At 39.4% G+C, this 25969-nt stretch overlaps 1 protein-coding gene across 2 annotated transcripts in view; it reads right to left on the bottom strand.

Annotated features, from left to right (window-relative positions):
* LOC124615460 (potassium/sodium hyperpolarization-activated cyclic nucleotide-gated channel 2-like) overlaps nucleotides 1-25969 on the bottom strand; it is a 287867-nt gene that overhangs the window by 93406 nt on the left and 168492 nt on the right. The window contains exon 4 of one of the 2 annotated variants that reach the window (XM_047143365.1): nucleotides 21326-21427. The exons of the other annotated variant lie outside the window; for it this stretch is intronic. Within the exon in view, the coding sequence (XP_046999321.1) occupies nucleotides 21326-21427 (102 nt within the window). The remainder of the gene's footprint in view (nucleotides 1-21325; nucleotides 21428-25969) is intronic. 2 annotated transcript variants of the gene reach the window in all.

Genomic DNA, 25969 nt, shown 5'->3' with positions numbered 1-25969 from the left:
GGTTCGATGACGGTTTGGATGTACCGTGCACTATTCAGTGTCCCCTCGACGATCACCAGTGGTGTACGGCCAGTGTAGGAGATCACTCCCCACACCATGATGCCGGGTGTTGGCCCTGTGTGCCTCGGTCGTATGCAGTCCTGATTGTGGCCCTCACCTGCACGGCACCAAACACGCATATGACCATCATTGGCACCAAGGCAGAAGCAACTCTCATCGCTGAAGACGACACGTCTCCATTCGTCCCTCCATTCACGCCTGTCGCGACACCACTGGAGGCGGGCTGCACGATGTTGGGGCGTGAGCGGAAGACGGCCTAACGGTGTGCGGGACCGTAGCCCAGCTTCATGGAGACGGTTGCGAATGGTCCTCGCCGATACCCCAGGAGCAACAGTGTCCCTAATTTGCTGGGAAGTGGCGGTGCGGTCCCCTACGGCACTGTGTAGGATCCTACGGTCTTGGCGTGCATCCGTGCGTCGCTGCGGTCCGGTCCCAGGTCGACGGGCACGTGCACCTTCCGCCGACCACTGGCGACAACATCGATGTACTGTGGAGACCTCACGCCCCACGTGTTGAGCAATTCGGCGGTACGTCCACCCGGCCTCCCGCATGCCCACTATACGCCCTCGCTCAAAGTCCGTCAACTGCACATACGGTTCACGTCCACGCTGTCGCGGCATGCTACCAGTGTTAAAGACTGCGATGGAGCTCCGTATGCCACGGCAAACTGGCTGACACTGACGGCGGTGGTGCACAAATGCTGCGCAGCTAGCGCCATTCGACGGCCAACACCGCGGTTCCTGGTGTGTCCGCTGTGCCGTGCGTGTGATCATTGCTTGTACAGCCCTCTCGCAGTGTCCGGAGCAAGTATGGTGGGTCTGACACACCGGTGTCAATGTGTTCTTTTTTCCGTTTCCAGGAGTGTAAAAATGCTTGTGTCTTCAATTTCCAAATAAAATTAACAACATATTTCAAAGAAGGGCCACAGGATTATCAAGAATGTGATCATCGCTATTTTAGCTGATTGTCATTTCCTTTCTCTATAAACTGCATTTTTTACAGGATTTGTCATTCATTTTTGCATTTTGTCACCACCACCTGTGGTGTTGTGGTATATGTTTATGAGGAACATCTCTGTACAACTGACCAAGTATATATTTTTCCTGTGTCTTTCTTTCTTCAGTTCCAGTTTGGTCTCACTTAAATGATGTATCATTTTGTACTAATGTAACGATGCCTTAAATGAATTTATTACTAATTTTACAATATCAAATAAATTACTTGAAAGAAAACAAAAACATAATTTTAGTTTTTACTTATAATCTATGTTAAAGACTAGGATTTGTCCTAAAAGCCCTTAAGGAGCACATTCACAATGTGTCATTTGTCTCGTTGCAGGAGGGGCTTGTTAAATTATGAATGCTGATTGCATTATTACAGATTCAGTATTATAGTAGTGCATCTCTTGAAGACAGTGTCATTCAGTCAACATTAGTTGCAGGTATATTTTTTCAGCAAACATATTTCTGTTACACATCTCTTGCTAATATCAACTCAACATCAAACCTGGCAGGTCTGGGAATTTCCACAATTTCTGTCTCATTGATCACTGGGATCATCTGCAATTTGCGAGGCCCTAGTTAGTTAATACTGTACTGCTATATCGCCACAGAGATTCCTGGGATACACATTTTCAGATGATAGCGTGTTTCTTGATAGACTTTTCTATTTCTTTCACTTACATAATGCTGAAGTTAGTCTTGATATCTGAATAGCACATGCCTATAACATAGCGGGTCCATGTTTGATCCATAGCACTAATATGGATTTTTTTCTTGGTGCGACAAATGGAACAAGTTTCACTCAGGCTTATGAGAATGACTGAGGAGCTACTTAGAGAAGAAGTAGCAGCTTCAGTTTCAAAATATGGTCTCAATAGCTAGAAGAACAGGGACACAAACCACATATCCCTCTAACACTTCATTCAATCGTATTGTGCAATGATTGGTAATGTCTTGTGGTCTGCTGTGCCAGACTAAGGAGTTTTGTTATGTAATACTAAATCTGACATGACATTGGGTTTCACTGTTTGACCACTTGATCTTGAAAATCTCATTCTTGCTATATTGCAAGGCACTGTGGATATCCCACACAAAATATTCATAGTTTCTTTATACAGTGCAGACTCCTGTTTACACAACTACACACGCAAAATTTGTTGTACTTCTGTTTTATAATCATGAAGCCCCCCTTATTCAGAAAATGATGTTCTAGAATGGGAAGAGAGGTTAATAGTTTAACATTCCATCATCAACAAGGCCAAGAGAGATTGAGTGCAGGGTGTGGTGCATTAGACAAGCATTGAAAATGAAATCAGATGTGGCCTGTTCGCAAAAGAGCCATCCAAGTAATCACCTGAAGTTTTTTAAAGAAACCACACAAAACAGGCTTCAGCTCGAGTGCCCATCTGTGGATAGTTGGGCCCTTGTGGGCAAACAGCTGATGTGTGGCAAGTAAGGCAGCCGAGATACAACCTATGTGGCTGTGCGTCCATGAGCAGGGGTGGCCATGTGGCTCATGCACCGCCAAACATGTGCACTGGGCTGGCTGGCTGGTGTATAGCCTACACTACCTGCACCTGCCTGTGGCAAAATGAAAGGCTTTCATGGGATTTTGTGCCCATGGGGCAACCTCGGAGCAGCCTGACAAAAGACGTAAATATAGGTTGACAGAGAAGGACATGAACCTCACTTCTCTAGAATATGGGTCTCCTGTCTACAATTGCATCTACATACCTCTCTACACCTACATCAGTATTCTGCAAACCACTGTGAAGTGCGTGGCAGAGGGTACTTTCAGTCATACCACTTCTTAGAGATTCTTCTAGTTCCAATCATGTACGGAGCACAAGAAAAATGATTGCTTAAGTGCCTCTGCAATTAATCTAAATTTGCCTTTGTGGTTACTTGTGGATTAGTATGTAGTGGATTGTAGTATATTCTTAGATTCCTCACTTAATGCTAATTCCTGAAACTTTGAAAGATAAGGTGAATTGCAGCTTATTCTGAACATGTTGAAGTAGAAAATTTCTGAGCTATCTACCTTTTAGGGACTTGCTGGAAAGTTAATAAACTAGTTGCTCAGAATACAGCTGACTTGAGTAAATGCTGGAACCTCTTTATTTTTACTGTGAGCATGGTAAAGAGAATACAAAAAGAATAAGTGTGCCTTGTAACACACACTTGTTATAAAGATGCTAACAGCTTGTAGACCAAATAACAGCATCTGGTTGAACTATGGCACACTATGGAGCACCACAAGGATATAAACCTTAGTCCTCTACTATTTCTCATATACATAATTGATCTATCTTTGTCCTCCAACAAAGAAAGTAGCTACGCAATGTTTGTCAATGGTACACGTTTCGTAACTGATAACAAAATATCCACTAACCTACAGACCAATGCAAACTAGCTGCTTGCAGGTATTCTGAAGCAGTTCACAGTAAATTCACGTCTTATAAGCCTCAACTACATCTAGTTCCATTCTGACCGGGGACTGATGACCTCAGATGTTAAGTCCCATAGTGCTTGGAGCCATTTTTTTTCCATTCTGACTGTAAAAGCTCCCAGTAGTTTGTTATTGTACACAAATACCAGCAGATATACAGTGTACAAATACAACATTCTTCAAAGGGTAGATCGCTAGCTTAGTAGGGAACATCACATTCCCCAAATCTTGAAAAGGTTTACCACACGGATAATTGATTCCATTGGAAATATTAGTATCGCAAAGTCTGCCTATTTCAGTTATTTCCACTCAACTGTGTGATAATTTAATCATCATATGGGACAATTCACCAGAATCAACAAAAGCATTTACCATGCAGAAAGAGGTTGTCAGAATTATCTGTGGAGAGCCAAAAACTTCATGCCTTAGACTTATTAAGCAAGTGGAGATACTGACCATCACTCCACTTCAGTCATAACCTCCAGGCAGAGTGTCAACATTCATGTTGAAGCATATTAACCCATTGCCCAAAATTGTTAACAAAGTGTTTATTGACTGGCTAGAATAATGGTTTCAATTACTAGCAAATTTTTAACAGCTGTGGAACTGAGCACAAAGAAAGTGTTTCATACATGATAACATTATGGAATGGATAGATTGCGACCCACCATACAGAGGAGATGATGAGTCGCAGACAGGCACAACAAAAGGACTGCTATACACAAAGGTGATTTGAAAACTTCTCAGAATTCAATAGAAAAAAATTACTTACACCACTGATTTTTTTTTATTTTCAATGCAGTCTCCTTGTAGATTAATGCACTTGGTCCAATGATGTTTCAGTGCCTTTATTCCATTTCGAAAATGAGTTTCCTCCAGGCTTGCAAAATAGTTGTCAACTCTGGCTATCAATTCTTTGTCTGAAGTGAATCTTCGTCCACCAAGAAAAATTTTCAGTTTTGGGAAGAGATGGATGTCTGACAGAGCCATATCACATGAATAAGGTGTCTGTGGCAACAATTCATATTTAGTTCTTATAATTTTACCATGGTGACGGCACCTGTGTGCAGGCACGCATGGTCTTGATGGAAGATGACTTTCTTCCTTGCTAAACCTGGCCTTTTCTCGCGTATCTTTTGTTGCAATTTGTCCAGGAGGTTAGCATAGTATTCTCCAGTAATCGTTTGCCCAGGAGGAAGATAATCTACATACAGAATCCTCTTCACATCCCAGAACACTGATGGCATGACCTTTCCCACTGAAGGAATTATCTTTGCTTTCTTTGGTGGCAGAGAATCATGTTCCCACTGTATTGACTGTTGTTTTGTCTCTGGGGTAGAGTAGTGCACCCACGTTTCATCTGTGATCACAAACTGGCGCAAAAAATCTTGTTTGTTTCTCCTAAAATGCGCCAAACATTGTTCCGATATGTTCAGTCTCATGCATTTTTGATCCAGTGCCAAGAGTTGTGGCACCCATCTTGCAGATAATTTTTTCATTTCTAATTCTTCAGTTAAAATGTGATATATCCTTTGAGATGACATCTGGCATGAGCAGTTTCACGCACTTTCAAATGGCGATCCTCCATGACCATTTTGTGCACTTTTGCAACAGTTTCTGGCGTAGTGACACATCTTGGCCAACCACTGCACAGATCATCATCTAACCTCTTCTGACCAAATTTAAATTCATTTGTCCACTTGGAAACAGTTGAATATGAAGGAGCAGAGTCCCCCAGAGTATTCTGGAAATCGGCATGAATGTCCTTTGCTTTCATGCCTTTCTTTATGATGTACTTAATCAATGCTCGAATCTCGATTGCAACAGTCCAATGAATATCACACAAACAACTGGTTGCACTGGTGCTGACTTTTCATGGTGATTCCGAGACCTTTTCAAACCACCCTCGTATTTGAAATTTCGGCAAAGGTAGAAGACATAAACACATTCACACAAGCACAACTCACACACACATGACCACCATTTCTGGCCACTGAGGTCAGACTGCAAGCAATTGTGCCTGATGGGAAAAGCAGTCTGCAGGTGCTGGGACTAAATGAGAAGGAGGCTGGGGCGGGGTGGGAAGGGGAGGGGGAGGGATAGCAGGGCTGGGGTGTGGGAGGGTGTAACGTTCCTTATGGGAGCATGGACATGATGGGGATAGGGCAGGACAGCTAGGTGCAGTTGGGAGATTTAGGGTGGAGGGGGGCGGGGGGGGGGGGGGGTAGAGAAGGGGAAGGTAGTGGAAAAGAAGAAGAGAAATAGAGGAAGGGAAAATGACCAGTGAGTGCAATGGTGGTTTAGAAAGCTGTGTAGTGTTGGAGTGGGAGGAAGGAAGAGGATAGGTGGTTGAAGAACAGGGACTAGCAATGGTTTAGGCCAGAGGGCTAATGGGAATGTAGGATATATTGCAGGGAATCCAGGGGGCTAATGGGAGCGTTGAATATGTTGCAGGGAGACTTCCCACCTTTGCAATTCAGAAAAGCTGGCATTGGTAGAAAGGATACAGGCTGTGAAGAAGTAATTGAAGTAAAGCACATTGTACTGGTCAGCATGTTAAGTAAGTGGGAGGTCTAGCTGTCTCTTCGCCACAGTTTGTTGGTGGCCATTCACGTGGAAGGACAGTTTATTGACTATCATGCTCATGTAGAAAGCAGCACAGTGGTTGCAGCTTAGTTTGTAGGTCACACAGCTGCTTTCACAGGTAGCTCTGCCTTTGATGGAATAGGTGGTTCCTGTGATTGGGCTGGAGTAGGTGGTGGTGTGATGCTGTATATGACAGGTCTTGCATATATGTCTGTTGCAGGGACATGAGCCATGAGTAAGGGGTTGGCAGCAGTGGTAGAGTAGGGATGAAAAAGGATTCTGCATAGGTTTGCTGGGTAGTGCAACAACACTTTGGGAGGAGTGGGAAAGATAGTGGGTAGGATATTCCTCCTTTCGTGGCACTACGAGGGGTAATCAAAGTTGTGGCAGAGGAGGTGATCCAGTTGCTCCAGTCCTGGGTGGTACCAAGTCATGAGGGAAGTACTCATTTGTGGGTGGACAGTGGGAATATGGGAGGTAGTAGATGACTGGAGAGACAAGGCATGGGAGATCTGTTTCTGTACAAGGTTGGGAGGGTAATTTCAGTCTGTGAAGGCCTCAGTGACGGCCTTGTATATTTGGAGAGGGTCTTCTCATCATGACAGATGTGATAGTTACACGTGGCTAGGCTGTATGGAAATGACTTCTTGGTAAGGAATGGATGGCATCCGTCGAAGTGGAGGTATTGCTGGTGGTTGGTAGGTTTGATATGGACAGAGGTACTGAGATGAGGTGGAGTCAACATCAATGAATATGGTTTGTTAGACTGAGGAGGACCAGGTGAAGTGAATTGGGGAGAAGGTACTGAGATTCAGAAGGAATATGGATAAAATGTCCTCAGTTTCATTTAATGTAGATCACAATGATGTCATCAATTAATGTAAACCAGGTGACAGGTTTGGGATTCTGAGTGGTTGGGAAGGATACTTTTAGATGGCCTACAAATAGGTTGGCATTGGATGGTGCCATGCAGGTGCTCATTACTGTACCACAGATTTGTTTGTAGGTTATGCCTTCAAAGGTGAAGTACTTGTGAGTGAGGATATAGTTGGTTATGATAACCATGAAGGAAGCTGTAGGCACTGAGAATGGTAGTGTTCAATAGTGGCAAGGCCATGTGCATTGAGGTGTTAGTGTAGAGGGAGGTGGCACCAACAGCGATGAGCAGTGCACTGTGTGATAAAGGAACAGGAACTATAGACAGTCGGTGGAGGAAATGGTTGGTTTCTTTTATACACAAGAGAAGAGTATGGGTAGTAGGCTGAAGGTGTTGGGTCATGACAGCAGAGATTCTCTCACCAAGACCAATTATGTTCTCACCCACAATTACAACTCCTCTCCAAATATATCCAAGGTCTCACTGAGTACTTCCCAACCTTGTACAGAAACAGATGTTCCATGCCTCGTCTCTCCAGTCAGCTGCCACCTCCCACATTCCCACCGTCCAGCCACAAAGAAGTACTCCCCTAATGACCCAGTACTACCCAGGACTGGAGCATCTGAATCTGTTGACAGGCAATGTTTTGATTACCTCTTGTTGTCACACTATCCTTCCCACTCCTTCAACAATGATAGTCCACCACCTCCAAAACCACACAATATTCTTGTCCATCCCTACACCACCCTTGGTCCCAATCCCTTGTCTCATGTCTCATGTGCCTGCAATAGATCTAGATGCAAGACCTGTCCTATACATCCTCCCACCACCACCTACTTCAGTCCTGTCACATGTTTCACCTATCCCATCAAAGGTGAGTCCACTTGTGAAAGCAGTCACATGATCTACAAACTAAGCTGCAACCACTGAGCAACTTTCTAAGTGGGCATGGCAACCAAGCTGTCTTTCTGCATGAATGGCCACCAACCAAACTGTGGCCAAGAGGCAGCTAGACCATCCTGCTGCTGAACACACTGCCAAGTACATTGTGCTTCATTTCAATGACTGCTTCACTGTCTGCACCATCTGGATCCTTCCTACAAACAGCATCTTTTCTGGACTGTGCAGGTGGGAAGTCTACCTACAATATATCCTACATTCCTGTTAGTCCCCTGGCCTCGACCTTCACTTGCCCCTGTCTTTCAACCACCTGTCCCCTTCCCTGCTCCTACTCCAGCACTGCACAGCCTTCTAATACACCAACACACTCACTATCTTTTCCCTCCTCTATTTCTCTTGTCTTCCATCCCCTGCCCCTCAACCTCTCAACTGCACCTAGCAGCCCTACCCTGTCTCTACCATGTCCCTTAATGTTCCCACAAGGAGCATTACACCCTTTCCCACCTCTACCCTGCTATCTCTCCACTTCCCCGCCCCAGTCTCCTCATTAGTATCAGTATCCACGGATTGCTTCTTCCCAGTTGCTCACAGCTGGCCTCAGTGGCCAGAGACAGTAATAGTGTGTGTGTGTGTGTTTCCTACTTTAGAAGGCCTTTTGACCCCAAGCTCAAATGTATAGCAATCTTTTTGTTGTGCCTATCTGTCACCCAACATCTCCTCTATATGGTGGGTAGCAATATGTCCTTTTTAAAATATTGTCATTATTTCATCCTGGACTTTCCATCATTTGCTTCCTAGATGATAGTTACCAAGTAAGGAGAAGCAGAGGATCAGCTCAGGCACATGCAAAATTCTTAAGATCAGTTAATGGGAGGAGAGGATGCAGAGCATATGAATGGTAACAAAAATAACAAGATCTTACTTTTATGTGACAGAAATGCTTTACAACAGTACTAACACTAAATACTACATGCTTGTGACAATTTGCTCTTACTGACAGATTCTTGACTGTGATTTAGGAACCTGAACCTGTGTAATGTTTATGCATATGTTGCATGGGGGAGTCCAAATGTGCAGATGCCCATATGTGACAATCTTTTTGAAGTAGTTTCCAGTATTGAGATTCAAATGACAAATTTCCCAGAAACCTAACACAATGAGATGCACAGACAATGTGTAAAGTATATTACTAATATTTTAGTAGGTAATTCATATACAATATCGAGTGGGAAAATATATCTAAAAACAAAGATGATGTGACTTACCAAATGAAAGTGCTGGCAGGTCGACAGACACACAAACGAACACAAACATACACACAAAATTCAAGCTTTCGCAACAAACTGTTGCCTCATCAGGAAAGAGGGAAGGAGGGGAAAGATGAAAGGATGTGGGTTTTAAGGGAGAGGGTAAGGAGTCATTCCAATCCCGGGAGCGGAAAGACTTACCTTAGGGGGGAAAAAGGACGGGTATACACTCGCACACACACACACACACATGTGTGTGTGTGGATGGATATGTGTGTGTGTGCGCGTGTATACCCGTCCTTTTTTCCCCCTAAGGTAAGTCTTTCCGCTCCCGGGATTGGAATGACTCCTTACCCTCTCCCTTAAAACCCACATCCTTTCGTCTTTCCCCTCCTTCCCTCTTTCCTGATGAGGCAACAGTTTGTTGCGAAAGCTTGAATTTTGTGTGTATGTTTGTGTTCGTTTGTGTGTCTGTCGACCTGCCAGCACTTTCATTTGGTAAGTCACATCATCTTTGTTTTTAGATATATTTTTCCTACGTGGAATGTTTCCCTCTATTATAACAATATCGAGTGGGTTATATTAAGTATAGAAAGTGGTTAAATAAAATCATAGCCATTTGTAAACAATCAAAAGAAAGATAACATTATGTCAGAAGAAAAATATTTCTAAGGTGTTTTAGATAAAATTGTTCAGTTGCAGAAACTGGCAAAGACAGTATGAGAAATTTGTGTGTATATTGCAAGAGGTTTATTTGGAAAGGAAAGATGTATTTGTGGTAGAATCAGTCTCCAAAATGTGTCATTTAATGAAGAAGCTTACACTCTGTGGCAAGAAACATTTAACACAATATGAATAAAAACAGACAAAAGACAGAAATATTATTACTTCTTAGCATATGCAGCATGGACTGTACTGAATTGTAAGCTGAAACAGACATCAAAAGTGAGAATGATGGCAAAGAATCATATATTAAAAAAAGCAGTGTGCTTTGTGGTGAAATTTAACAGTTCAGTTTTTTTGTCAAAACCTAATGGTGAATGTATCAACAGTCAATAGACAGTGTTATGTTAGCTATGAAGTGGGTGGTATAAAAGGGGGCTGGTTGTTCATCTCTCCTCTTTGTACATTTTATCATACAAAAATGTAACAATTATTCTTGAGAATAAAATGTTCAAGCTGCTTGCCCCCCTACCCACATAAAACGGAAAAAAAACCTTTTAATTTTGCATCAGAATCCATGTTTTGCTGTATGAAAAACTAACAACAATAGGTGATTATAAAAACATCAGGTGGAAAATTGCTTGTGTCCAAATAGGCAACTTGGAATAGGATTAATATACAGTACCGATAAAGTGACAAAAATTCAGTTCAGTCTGCTTAGTGTTAAGAAATATCTCTCACTATTTAGATATTCATGAACATTGCTAACATATCTGCATAGTTTCATTCCATAATATCTCATGTGGTAATCTTGTAAGGGAACACATCCAACACGAATGAAGTATTTACAATGCAAAATTGTGCAACAACACTGTTATGCATACTGATGAGTAAATATGTTTTAGAGTTCTCTACAAATCCCTACAAATTCTTACATTGTAGTGTGTTTACTTTTTAATGTTATTAGTGGCAAATGATATAAGTCACTTTGAGGTGACTTGGGATGTACATGACAACAACAGAAGAAACAAAAATAATTTCCATCTTTTCCTTATACGCTACAGTCTGGAGCCGCGCGACCGCTACGGTCGCAGGTTCGAATCCTGCCTCGGGCATGGATGTGTGTGATGTCCTTAGGTTAGTTAGGTTTAAGTAATTCTAAGTACTAGGGGACTGATGACCTCAGAAGTTAAGTCTCATAGTGGTCAGAGCCATTTGAACCATTTTTTTCCTTATACTGTTTATGTTCCAGCCCAGAGTTCCCATTGTTTGCTTAAGTATAATTATGTATATTTTAGATTGTACCATATTCCTGATGACCCTTCCAGATGATAGGATCTAGAGAACACAATATGTGAAAGAATGACTAAATATATGCCAGAAGGTAAAATGTCCAGCCTATATTTGTAGGCAGTACTTGGATTTTAACAAGGTGTTTACAGACAACATACCAGCCTAGCTAGACAAGGATGAGATATGACTCTTTGAATGACCATCCCAGCAATTATAGAATATGATTTAGAAAAACCACATAAAACTTGAATAAGGTAAGCGAGACACAAATTTCAGGACCACTCATCCTGAACATTAATCTGGTTTCTTAACTTGTGTTTTAGTGAATCGTAGCCTAAGAAGACACAGAGTCTATAACAACAAGCAGGCAATGGACTGGATGTGGGATTGGCACATATTGTAGATGATTCAGGAAATGTAATATATGTAATACGTAACTGAAGATTTTTGTGTAAAGAATTGTAAATATTCACCATGTAGCGGAGATGCTGAGTTGCAGATAGGCACAGAAAAAATACTGTCACAAAATGAGCTTCCTGCCAACAAGGCCTTTGTCAAAAATAGAAAACACACACACACACACACACACACACACACACACACACGGCCACAGACTCTGGCAGCTGAAGCCAGACCTGTTACATTCCAACATAGATAGAGAAACGTCATGAATTTGCCATTGTTTGAGTTATCAATATTGATTTACTGTGGAAGATACATCCATTAGGTTCCAGGAGGCTAGACACAATAGGCTGACTAAGATGAAAGAGAAGAGAGGTGGTACGATTCTTTGTAGAAACAACAGTGAGAAAATTTAGCACGCACTGAAACCTGATCAACAAAGGACTCTAGTAACTGATGAACACACCAGGCATCTGAAGGATAAGTATTTGAAAACTTGCATAGGGGAATTTTCTATCTTCCTTGGACTTAAATACTTACACCAACCTGACATCAGCTACTTGCTGCTTTTATAACACCATTTTCCTCTCTTTCACTTTTTCTCTCGTAATACATGCATCTACACCAGCCCATCTTCTTAATTTTGTTTCTTTGTCCCATCCACTTTCTAGTTTCTGCTTATAACTTAACGTCATTTCAATTTTCTCTTTTATCTTTCTTTCCTCTTTCCCACTCTGCCCTCTCATTTTGCATATGTCATATCTTGCCATTCTGATTTTTTAATCATCACTTTTTCACCACTTTCTTTTTCTTTTCTTTTCCATCTCTGTCCATCTATAACCCTGTTCACCCTTTTTCACTCAGTTTATCTTCTCCACACACCTGTATCATTGATTATTTTAATCATGGAACTTTACTAATACCTATCCTGAACATATCGTGCAATGCATTACTTCCACTTTTTTCTGTACTGCTGTCATTTCATGTAGTTCTGCTGCTGATTTGTTCTTTTCTATTTCAAAGAATTGAAATAAGTTAACTATAAAATGTAGACGTTGTTATTTACTTTGGCCATAAATACTTGAAAAGGCTATGCAAATACATCTACCTAATTTTGAGTCATTGTTATAATTTTGTATGCTATAATAATATATGATTTGGATGGGGGAATTAAATGGTTTCCTGCCAATGAGGCAGGTGATGACCAAAGTAGCTGAACAAAGTGGAGTTTTTTGTATGTTCACAGCAAAATTACATTCGTGGAAAACAAGAGTGTTGCATTATTCTGTTTTTCTATTTCATTTATCAATAGAGTTTGTAACTGTGGTAACACTAAATAGTTTGTGTGAAAGTCAGAACCACTTTTACTACAAATCTTAGAGGTTCAGGCAAGATCAATAAAATGACTGACGATAAGATTTTTGGCCATCTGTCTACAACATTTATGAAGAGTTTTTTTGACTGCTGTTTTGTGTGCTGCAATCAAGCGATCTGTATTTGTGTAGATTTTGGATCGCTGACAAGAATTCACATTTTAATGTTGACTACCAGTAGCACAACAACACAAGAGAAATTTTATACAGTGTGATGAAAGGAGAAATAACTGATGAAACATAAAATTACTCAACAAAGAAACTTTGAACATGGAGTGCCAAGTTGTAACTTTTACCAGATTTGCCTCTGAATCCATTTTGAGTCATTATAACAGATTCAGCTGGGATATTTTAGAAATATTGTCAAAAGTAAATTCTGTTGTCAACTTAAGCTTGCTGCTAAAATGCCTAGAAATGGTTATTTCAGGTGGAATCAAAAAAGGTAAGTTAAAATATAGCCACTGCACCAGTTAAAGTCATTAAATCTTCATGTAACTTAATTTTTTAAACAGTTCTAGATGACACAAAAATGGTGAACATGAAAGGAAGAAATCATTTACCAAAGATTTTGAGAAGTGGAGTTAGGAGTTATCTGGAACACAATGTGTAGAGATAGAAATAACTACATAATTTCAAACAATCATTCTTCCCACACTTCATACATGAATGAACAGGAAAAATCCCTAATACTAGCACAATGGGACATAGCCTCTGCAATGCACCTCACAGTGGTTTGCAAAGTATAGATGTAAATGCAGGTGTAGATCATTTATCCAACACAGAAAAATCTGCATTAAAAGTTAATTATAACATAGATCATGAAGAGACCGAAGATGATGCTGACAGTGACGAAGGAGATTCAATCTCAAAAGGTACAGTGATGATAGATGACTGTTTACTGGAGAAAAAGATGGTGATTCATGAACAGACAATAAAGCACAATTCACACCCTGGCCACATGACCAGAGTAGATTCTACTGTTGTTTCACAATGCTGATGATGGTCATAAGTCATTTGGTGTCTGTGATGGATAGTCAGCTAAAAAGTGAATCTTAGACATTGAGAAAACAAATTTTTTGATGTGTCTGAAACAACTGCAAATGTCCATTCTTGTAACAAAAGAAAAAGCAGCTTAAAGACTTGGATACTGTTTTCATTCACTGTGCATAGAGTCTTATGTTGTGAGTTGCAATAACAAAAGCTTTGCAAGAAGAATTTGAGATGAAGATTAGTGCTGCAGACATCCACAACTGCTGTCTTGATTAATGGAGAAATGGGGAGAGTCTCGTCATGAGTATTTTCTCGTAACATAAGGAGAGGTGATATTTATAACAACTCGCTATTCCAATATGTGACAATATAGTAGATGATGTAGGCACAAGAATCAGTAATCAAGATCTTCAAAGAATGACCTTATGGCATTTTTTGGAGAGAGACTGAATTCTTTTCAAGTTCAACAACACAGGAAGGATTTCAGTGACTCATGCACTATGAAATGTGAAATGATCAAGTTTGAAAGCTGAGTAAAGACATTATGTTATTAAGTGAACTGAAGAGGAAGGGAAACAATGGTGGGGGGTTAATGGTTTCTTCCTGTCAATGAGGCATGTGATGCGCCAAAGCACTGAAATAATGCGGACTAGTTTTTGTATGTTTATGGAAAAGAGATTTATTGCATTGTCCTGGTTTTTATTTTTTTTATTTATGAATAAATTTTGTAACTGTGATAATAATTGTGTGATATTCAGAACAGTTTTTCCAGCAATAATAACAGTAATTTCACTCAATGTCAGACAGCCAGACATGTGAAACATCTAAGTAGTATGTAGCTATGAATGGAAGGACCTACAAATAATAAAAACTGACAGAGAAAAATCATTACAGAAACTAAAGGTTTGAGATTTTTGTGCAAATGTAGAAAGAAAGAAAGAGGAAAATGGTATTGAAATATCATGATCATGTAACTAAATGCATACCTTTACAGTGAATACTAAAAATAAATAAAATGAACTTTTACTGTTTGCCTATGTGAAAATGATATATAACATAAATATTGCTTTAGCCAGTGGATTTGATTCTGAGGGCAATGTGACTGACTATATGATTTAAAACAGTTAACATTAATGACCAAATTGAAATTCAGGCATTAATGCCATGAGAGAAGAAGGTTGTTATTCACTTGATATAATGCACTAGGGTGAGAAATGGTTTGATTATTCATCAGAAATGTCATGAGAAAAGATTCTAAAGGAAGAGAAGCAAAACCAATGCCAGCAGTCCAGAATAAGAAAAAAATTCAAAATAGATTCAGTGATAAAGGAACAAGATGTAAATGTGACCCAAAAAAGAGGAATATCATTACTAAAATCAATGTTTCCACACAGACCTGTTATATTTAAGTAATTGCAGAAAACAGCAGAGATAAAAATGTTTTCACCCTGTGGTAATAAAGAAATATTGCAGATTTACACAACAACGATATCCCCGCAACTAAAGATGTCCATGTAACAGTTCTAGAGAGACAAATATCTGTGACACCTCTGGGGTCACATAAAACCATTTATTTTAAAAGTGAAGTTTATGCTTCAAGGTACTGAAAAACAACAACAGGAAACACTTCACGGTAAATGATAACAGCCAAACAGATGCAGGATAAAGATTTATTAAAATCCTTGACCACAGTTTCGGTATATCTAAATATACCTTCATCAGAAGCAAAATACACTAAAATCACATCTTGCAGTGGAGATACATAAAGCAATTGTGCCAAAGGCATCATCAGCAGTTAAAATATCATCTCCATTTTTATGTATCTCCACTGCAGGATGTGATTTTAGTGTATTTTGGTACTGATGAAGGTATATTCAGATATCCCAAAACTGTGGTCAAGGATTTTAATAAATCTTTATCCTGCAACTGTTTGGGTGTTATCATTTACCGTGAAGAATTTCAACAGTTGCTGTTCAGCCAGATGTTTAAAATCTTGAAACAGGAAACACATTACTTATAAGACAAGTGAAAAATACACATAACTAACTGCAATAGAGATGCACATTGAAAACCAAGTTTCCTTGGGATAATTAAAAGAAAATATTTTCAACTACAGCATGCAAAAAATTGTGTTGATTTCAGGGATCAGATAACTCATAGACAAGAAAAAAATGTAATTGTCATATAGCACTGTTGGCTGGGGTATCTCATAAGATGGATTCAGCTGCCTATTGGAAACGGTGTTCTTTCTTCTTGCATATTGGCCTCTTTCCTTGAGTATATAAGAGGGCATATTTGTACAGTGTAGGTGACTGTAATGGATGTGTGCATAGTGTATTTTTATGCTTGTGTTGTACGATGAAGATGACAACTGAAGGGAGAGGGTGAAATCTCGACCCACCACATAGCCTAGTGCTCTCGAATAGCACCAAGCCATACACCAAGCTTAATGTGCCCATCCAATGGATGGATCACCGTCAACAGTGTCACATGCTCTTGCTTTGTGAGAGACTGTGAAGAGGTTTAATCTTGGACATTGGTGCAAGACTGGCAGTCAGGAATATCACCACCTCTCCTCCTTTTCCCTGCCAAATACTGACAATCAAAATTTCATCCGCCACCAGGATTTGAAGTTGTTTACATTTGAGTCAAGTGCCACCACACAGGCATGCATTAGCAACCTCAGCTACAGAGGAAACAAAAAAAATTTGGAAGAGACAAGGGTATGCACTAAAAATTCTCATTTTAACCATTGTGGTTGTATCAGTAACTAACTGTGCTACTGCTTGACAATAGTAGCCTACTTTTTGAATTACTGGTTGTATTCTTAAATTCATAATGGGGACAGAAAATGACTGATGTTCTCTATTTCAGCCCAGAGCAATGTGTATGGTATCACGCACATGTAGCTTATTAGGAAATATACAGATGGAGTCTCCTGCTATACTGTCCTTCGTTAACAAAGTTCAGAGGTATTCTAGATGGACAAAACTTTTGAACTAAGGTGAAGAAACGTTTGAGATGGTTAAAAAAATGCTACACTGAAATGTATCACAAGATCTAATTGGCAAGGAGGAACTCAAAGCAAATTCTTATTTTCACTTTTTAAAAATTGTCACTAGTAATTTGTTTTCCAACATTTAATACTCCACTTTTTTAACTTCCAGTCTTCCAGGGCAGTTTCAACTTACCAATCTAAAAATGTTTTCTGGTATCAGAAGTATAGGCAAATATTTTGATATTTATTGCAGTATTGTGAATATTAGTTAAAAAATTAATAAAAGTTATTACAGCAGATTTATCAAAGGCATAAAATGAAATAGATGACATATTCAAAAGATACTTCAAGTAATCTGAATCAGGGAGTGAACTACTTAGTCTTTCTATAAAATGCCTTAATATCATGAAATTGGACTAACAAGTCCTGCAGGCACTTTAGAAAACAATGTAAACTTTAAACAATGTTCCAGTCATTCAGTACATAATAACTGCTAGCTTCCAATAGTAATTAGTATTCTCAAAGTATGTAGCAACAGGTGAACAACTGTTGAATATCATAAAAAGTTCTTTTTTCAGTGCAACAGCTTTCCTGCTGCTTTACATAAAATAATAAAATACAGCCTTTTTAGTGTGAATATAGCAAATAAAGTGCCCTTAATAAACAATGTAAGCCTCACATCATTAATCTTATTCTAGACCTGCTCCAGTAAGTGGTAAATCCTACTCCACCAATCAGAGGCCACCTATTAATAGTCTATGTCACATACCTTTTGAAAGGCAGCCACTGTTCAGCATTTTATGCGGGCATGCCAACCAATTAGCTGTCAACGAGAATAATTATTAGTTTTTAACATAGCTACAGTAGCAGTTTATCATAGATACTTCCCTGTGGTAATGCATGTCTCAATTTTTTTTCATGGCTCTGATGATTCTGTTTCGTGATAGGAAGTATGGAGCATTGTTTATGAACTAATTAATGAATGAATGCCAGGGATCTACTATGGTTGTACCCCGCAAAAAGAAGTTATCTATTTATATGTCTTAGGATCTTCCAATCCTTGTGTCTTTAGACTCATCTTCATAAATCTATAGCCTCACACCGTTGCTGCTATAAAATAAGGATAGCTTCACCTCTCTATTAAGTAAGGCAGTGATTACTAATTTTGGATAGTTTAGTTACTAATACAAGAGTTGGTAGAGTGATTCAAACAATGTTATAAGAAAGGTTAAAAGCAATGAATTACAGATAATAATGACAATATCAAAGGGCTCACAAGATGTGGTACACACGAAAAGGAATAAAATGTCTAAGTGAAGCTATCAAAACATTATTTTCTGTGAGTAAGTGTGGGAGCCTACCTTTTATATGAGAAGTTCAAAATCTTTCAGTTCTACTTTTGTCTGTAACTTCACAAACAGTTTTTCTCATACACATCAATCTAACCTTGCAGCTCGAAGTGTGCAAAATATAATAGTTCAACAAAAGTTCTATTACAACCATTTAAAGTTCTGAAATGATGAGATTATTAATTTTCTTCGTGGTTGTGCTTTAGAACATTGGTTGTGAAATTGATTTACATGTGAGAATATTTCTATGTATAATCACAGGAGTCACATGTAAAAAAGTAGTAATCTGACTGCTTAATACACATCACATGACTTGCAAAGAATTGCTTTAACTTTTCATTGAGGACTCTTACAATTTTGATTTGGAAATTTCAGAACTGTTCACAAGTGAGAACTATTTGAAAGAAAAAGTATCTTCCTGGCCTAAGAAGCTGCTGTTCAAAATGCCAAAACTAGGGCTGAAGTTATTGATTTTATCTACATTATGGAAAGAAAATGGCTGTTGTTACAACTTAGAAACTTTGTTAGACTTTTTATGTAACCACAAGACAAAATCTAAAAGCCAGATCATGATGGCTGTCGATCAGAACAACATCACAATCCCTCAAATGTCAAGGCACTTTTTAAGTACGAAGTAAAGATGACATGATTGCCAAGGAATGCTTTAGGGCTTCAGTTGGACAGGTGACATATAAAATACTTATAAGTAATTTTACCTAGGTATCTGTTTATGGATTTTGATTCTCCCACAGTGAAGCATCTTAATTTTACAAATTTGTCTGCATCTTTGTGGATCTTCCTCATATAGCCTGAGGATGGAAATTACATGCAGACGAAAGGAACATAAATGAAGTTACACTGCAAGTTTGGAACTTCATTAAACATTTAATCTCTCGCACATTAGCACTGTAACTTGAAGCATCAACATCATTAATCCCTTCTAGATTAACCAGTGCTTTCTAAATTCAAGATCATGTTGCAGTTTCTCAATTGTCATACTTCTTATATTTGTAGAAGCAAAAACATTGATTAAAAATAATAAAATTTTAATTTTGTGATACTGAGGAAGAAAAGAGCATCAAAATAGCCTTTATTTTAGGCCTAATCCTTGAGGAGGAGAAGACAAAGAAGAAGAAGAAGAAGAAGAAGAAGAAGAAGAAAAAGGAGGAACAGTTGACGGTTTTTAATTGGAAAAGATTCTAGTATGTAAATATCATGAATTGTGGAAAATCAAATATCATTAACAACATTCAGTACTTCCTTTTATTGCAGTAAAAATGTATGGCTATTTATGATGGACAGTCAGAATGTAAATAATATGATTTCATTCATGTTATTCTACAAAGATCAACAACAGCCATGGGTAACGGTTGCAAAAAATGTAGTCTAGGAATTTCAGAGCAGAGTATTAGTCAAGTTCCAAGTGGAGATTTAAAAGAAAATATTGCTGTTGATGAATCATCTTTTTAGTATCCTGCACCATAATGATGAGTATGATGAGTGCTTGTGAAGTTCTTGTTGTGCTTTATGATAGAGTGCGAAACGAGAGAAAGGGAATACACAGAATTTGATGCTACATGGTGTACTTCTGTAAAAACGGAACAAAATCTGCTGGTGATAGCATCATAATTTGATGGAAGGATCACCAATGACAGTGCACTTTACCCCTCCTATCATAAGGCACTGCAGGAATGCTTGGAGTGTGACCCAGCGAAGTGGTGTTTATTTGATGACCAGGCAGGACCACATGCAGAGATCCAAATTTCTCCCATCACAAGGATTTGAACTGTTGATCTCCACACTTCACTGCATTACACTGACACACATTACTGACCTGTGCCACAGACATGGTTATTGGTTGAAACAGAAAACATCAACTCTGTGAAAAGTCAGTGCAGTTCTAGTAGAGGGAAAAAACATGCCTCCTGTGTAGGTGTACTAATATTTGTGTGTGTGTGTGTGTGTGTGTGTGTGTGTGTGTGTGTGTGTGTGTGTGTGTAGACAGTCACTTCATAAAGGATATTGTATGTAGTCCAACACATCATTTGTTATGTGATGTTCGATGTGTGTGTGTGTGTGTGTGTGTGTGTGTGTGTGTGTGTGTGTGTGTGTGTGTGTAGACAGTCACTTCATAAAGCATATTGTATGTAGTCCAACACATCATTTGTTATGTGATGTTCGATATGACGTGTGAGTAACTACCCTGAATGCAACATAGAAAGCGTTTTTTAATAACAAAAAGAGCAGCATGAAATAAATGGAAGTACAAAGTTACATAAAACATCTTACAATTTGCAGACAATATGAAGATACAACAATTATATTGCCAATGACGTGCCATCAGTTGCCTGGTAACACACACAAAAGCATACTCGAATACCTGGGGCTTGACCATAAACAGCATTCTTCATCACCAGAATAGTTTGTCTTCTTTCTACACTTTTAATAATGTTGACTTAACATTCATTTTTATGGTTTTAGATGACAAGTGCTAGTGAACAAACCAGTTGCTTTTTCAAATTTATCATATTCAACGACTGATATTTCAGTTACTGAATGTATATGCTCCTTACATTTTACCATCAATACTGTTCACATTTATAGCTTATAATGGAATTAATACAGAAGTCACAAGTAATGTGACATTTCTCCACACAAAGAAAAAGGATAGTCTCAATACTCGAGCATATATATTAAATGTCTAATTCAAAGCATCTCTATGGCGCATTGGTATATGATCTGTCACACATCCTCTGGAGTGTGTTCATGTGGCACGGTCTCTGGCATACAACACAGTTACTCCACTTGAATGTCAGCACTTAAAATATTCTGGAACTGATTCTGCAGTGACCACAAAAGGTCAGGTACCTAGACTTACAAGCATACAGAGCTTCGTCTTACGGATATACCTCTGTCGTACCAGTAAGCGAGTCTCATTAACTCGCAACTGTCGGTGCTGTTCCGGCCGGCGTGGAATCTGCCATCGCGTCCTAGCTACAAGCAGCACGAGGTGATGGGCAAAAGACAAGGGTTTAGCGAAAGATAAGCCGGTGGCAACATGCAGGCGTCGGGCGTTAGGCCATGCAACAGAAACAGCAGAGGCAGCCCGGCCAAGCCAACACCAGCACCAAGGTTACCTTAAAAATCAGATTGCTTTTGCTGAACTTTGACTTCTTTGGGGCATCCGTGCTGAGGCGTCCCCTCCTTTCAGTGCGCTTTTTTTGGAGATTCTGCAAGATCTAGAAAAAAAGAAGCAGGAGAAAAACACACGATAGAGAGCTCAAGCCATCACGAAAAACATACACTGAACTGGTAGGTATCGGGGAAGATTTTTTTAAACGCATTTTTGAAATAGAAATTTTAATGTTTTAAAGTGAAATTTGTGACAGGTATTATCAAAAAGAGATAGAATACAGTTAAGAGACAGTGAAAGAGCACAGCAGAGTTTTAGAGGAGACATGTGCACTGTCGAAGAGATTTATGCGTTTTAATGAATGCAACATCCAGCTATTTTCTAAGTTTTAGTAGGAATGTTTGAGAGGGAGGGCAAAACATACAAGTACATTTCATACCATTTATGTGGGGATAGGTACTGGGAGGACTAGGGCAGGGCGGAAACATCAAGCAACCCCATGCGAAAGGCAGTGCAAACGGGCGGAGAAGAGCATGCAAGCACATCCAGTGAGGGAAGGAGCGCAGGCGGCTGTCTCTCCGACGCCCCCCTCAGCGCGCACCCTGCTGCCTATCACCTACCACCTGCGACCCGCTCTCTAGATTTCTTATCCCATCTCACTTCTCTGCGCGCCTAAGCCAGCCGATCTGTCGTTCGGTCCTCGAGCAATGCAAGTGCAGCCAGTTGGTCTTGCTAGGCCCACCATCAAACAAGCTACAGCACAGCAAATACAAAGTGTGTCTACTGTCTGCACCAAGCACAAGGTAGCTAATAAACAACTGTACCTCAGACAGGAATACAGTATCCCATCTGTCATGGCTGTGACGTGCTTACTTCCACGGGCCTACCTTTGTCTTTGCTGTGGTACATTACTCGGAAATGAAAACTTAATCTCGTAAGTGATCATTGCACTCTAATACCTTGCCAAATATGTTCCAGATGTGGGTTATCGACAGTGACAGGGACTGCCACCATGAGCTTCCTCACCCTAGAGTAAAAATGTAATCATTATACTACAACGAACTCCAGTTGGCCTTTTAACTCAGAACAGTGAGCATTATTCCACTTTAAAAAATTGGGGCAATGTCATTGATTGTTAAGTTTATGTACATATATAGTTTGAAATGTAGAGAAAAGATTAGTTCTTATGAAATGCAAAACATGAGTATTACGGTGTTTACTAAGATACTGTTGAAGAGAATTCTGTGTTCGTTATTCCACATAAACAGCTGAATGCTAAGTGGTTTCATTCTGTAATATGAATACTGCAGGTGACGATGGACTAGACCCAATTTTCCATCATGATTACAAAAAAAGCTTTGGGTCATACAAATGTGTTTGACAGTTGTTGTTAAACATGAAAAATGTAGGGCAATATGAAGTAACTCTCAACTAGGAACTTATGTTCACCAACAAAAACCTTAGCCAGTGAGTGACAATGGTCCCAAAGCCTGTCTTTACTATGAATGTGTTGAGTGTTGCACAAAGACATTGATTTTCTTAGTGTGGTAGTTTCAAATGTGATCTAGTGCTGTTTCAGACAGACGCCGGGTAGAACATTCAAATATTAGACATCGGCTTTGGCGCACGATGTGATAATGATCTGGTGTGTGTCGTCATTCCTGTGAAAAGAGAGACAGAATGGAACACGTGATAATTATCTTGCTTCTACATTATTTTTTGGAATGTACATTGTGGCACGAGACTGTACACTAGCCAGGTGTCTTCGTTAGACTGGACAGTGACAGTTTTGTCATTAGTAGGCAAAGCCAACACGATTGATTTATACGAATAACTTCCATTCTTCTCGTGACACCTATCTGACACATATTGGATTTCAATGACTGGTTTATGTCCACCATTTTAATGATGTCATAAATCAAATTACACATATGTTATTAAATGACACACACCATTCACCAAGGGGGTGTGGGGGCTGCCTGTTTTGAGGGGATACTTTTCATTCTATAGGTAGACTGGGCTGTTCACGCAATGACCTGTGTAGGTCAGGGACTTTTCAGCCAAATACCACGAGAGATGGCTATGGGACACAGGCAGCTCTGCCTGAAAATATTTGGAATTGTTTTTCCAGTTCCAACAGTTGCCTTACAGTCAAGGGAAACATCACAAAAACCTTGGTTAGCATCAAGATATTGGAATTATTTGTAATTTAATTCTTGGTCAATATGTCCTAGACAAAAAATGTAAGCCCACAGTATGTGAATGTGATGACTTGCTTGACATCTGACGACTACCTATGCCACTCCCGATCACTGGCAATGCTTATGTGGGCCATTTGTCCAAAGGTGTTAGTAAATCGCAAAAGGTTGGTAGTCACCTGTAAGAAGTTTTCCCACTTCTACTGATTGATGGCCAGGGAGTTTAGATTTAAAGAAAAAATTTGTGGGTAAATGCTACACTTAGTTGATAATAAATTGTATACCGGCTACCATACGGTATTCCTTAAAAGGGATCACGTGGACTATATTCTTGCAATCTGGTCATAAACTGACTTCCGATCATATTTGCTAGTAGAATTTTGACACCAGTATGTTATGGCCTCTCTTTATACCCAACACTTGTCGTTGACCTTCTGAAATGCCTTTGTATAATGCAGACAACATTTTCATTACTTGTGCGCTTAACAACCGTCTACATAACGTTTCTTTTACCAAAAATCCATTCGAACGATGTTTTGAAAATGTCTGGGTTGAAGCCATTATAGTCGTCGGCTTCTTTTGTGTACCTGACGATGTCCACAAAGCGGTACTCAGGTTAAGTCACAGCAGCGTGTAGAATATTTCATTTCGAGCCCACGCTACAGCCTGAACTACCAACACTGGGTCATTTAATACTCTGACAATACGACGGATATTGTTAAAAAACTTACTTCGCTAGTCGTATTAAGCATGCGTGCAGCGTACTTTCATCTTAAATCTTTCTCCGCTCCCTGTGACAGCTTACAACTGGACACGCTTCAATAGCACATATATAAAAACGTAAACAGTTTCACCGCCAATCAGACGAAAAGAAGTATCATCAAGATAATGTCATCTTCAATTTGCTGCGTACTTACACCAAGAAGATTCTTGGCTAGGTGGCCGATGATGGCAGATGAATCGACAGAAATCTTCCGGACTGATTTCTGGTCGCTGCCTACTACCAGAGCCCACGTGAAGTTGGCTATGCTACTACCCCAAGCATATTAGTTAAAAGAAGAGCAAATGGAGAATAATTTGTAAAGTTCTGAAACTTTGGTAAAATATTGGTATTGTGTGTAGCAGCAGGAAACAGAAAAGTCCCCCCCCTGCACAGACGGCGATCCCTCCTATTCCCTGTATCAAAAGCGTATTTCTTTAATTGTTAATTTTTTGGACAAAATGGTTCGTCTTTAAAAGAGAACTGTAATCACGAAAAATATTCATCGTAAACTCAACACAAGACAGGTCTTTGAAATGTTTTGAGTCAGATGAATAGTTTTAGAGATATAAGGGTTGGAACAGGATTCTTTTAATGCATAATTTTTGCACCATTTGTTGCTTAGCCAATTATATAAATGAAAAGAGTAGTATAGTATATGGAAATACTTCCAATTTGATGAAACTTATTGTGTGTTCAGTGTTGTGCAAATCAGGACTAGGTGCTCAACAATGAAAATGGAAAGTTCCCCTACCCATTCACTCACTGTTCCCCTACGACATCCCTACGCATGTCCAGTTTAGTAGAGTTTACGTCGTGAAATTGATTAAAGCCGTGCAGGACGGTTCTGTTGTTTTTTATAGTATTTTCTTTTACTCTGCTTTTATGTGGACTGAGAGAAGAATAATTATGAACGCTACCATCTGTTTTATTTGCGGTAAATCTATTTCGGAAGGAGAGACATTAGAAATAACAAAGGGGTTGATAAGTGTTAGCATGGAATGGAAGGATGAGGGCCATTCTCTCCAAGAAAACATTGGAATAATTGAAGTGCATCAGGTATGTCGACACGAATATGGGGGAACTCCGTGGAGTCGCCTGGAACAATACCGCCGCCCTGAGGTAACTCAGCTAACAACTCTGGACCTGCAGATAGTTCGCTCTGATCGATGTTTGTCACAGCATGCTTCGTGCCTTGTAGGAAAATAAAAAAAAAATTATGAAATCATACGACCTGCTAGTTGTTGTTATACATAACTCCTATCTCGAGACCATAGTCTCTACAAATATATTAAGGAGCATAATTTAAATAAGCTAATTAACTAGAAAGCTGCACAAATAGATGATGATTTCAGTTGAAATGTTGCCAAACAGATCAATAGTTTGTTTGTGTTTAGTAGCTGCAGAAGCCCGTTATCATCACGATTGCGCTCTAAATTAGTGTCGAGCCCCTCCTCTGATCGAAAAAGAGACTGCCCTCATGATACCAACTTTGATGCTGCTTTTCAATAACTATGCAGTTATGAAGAATCTACAGAGGAATGTCGATTTTCACTGCACAAGTTCTAGAAGAATGTCAATGAATGTCTTCCAGAAGGATATATAATGACCATAAAAACTCGAAAAAACAAATTAACTAAACACAACGGTGATATCGTATTTTAAAGGTTTAATGTACTTGTGGATCTGG

This window comes from Schistocerca americana, chromosome 5 (genome assembly GCF_021461395.2).
Source record: "Schistocerca americana isolate TAMUIC-IGC-003095 chromosome 5, iqSchAmer2.1, whole genome shotgun sequence".
Classification (NCBI taxonomy): Eukaryota; Metazoa; Arthropoda; class Insecta; order Orthoptera; family Acrididae; genus Schistocerca; species Schistocerca americana.
This window is presented reverse-complemented; position numbering and strand designations above follow the sequence as displayed.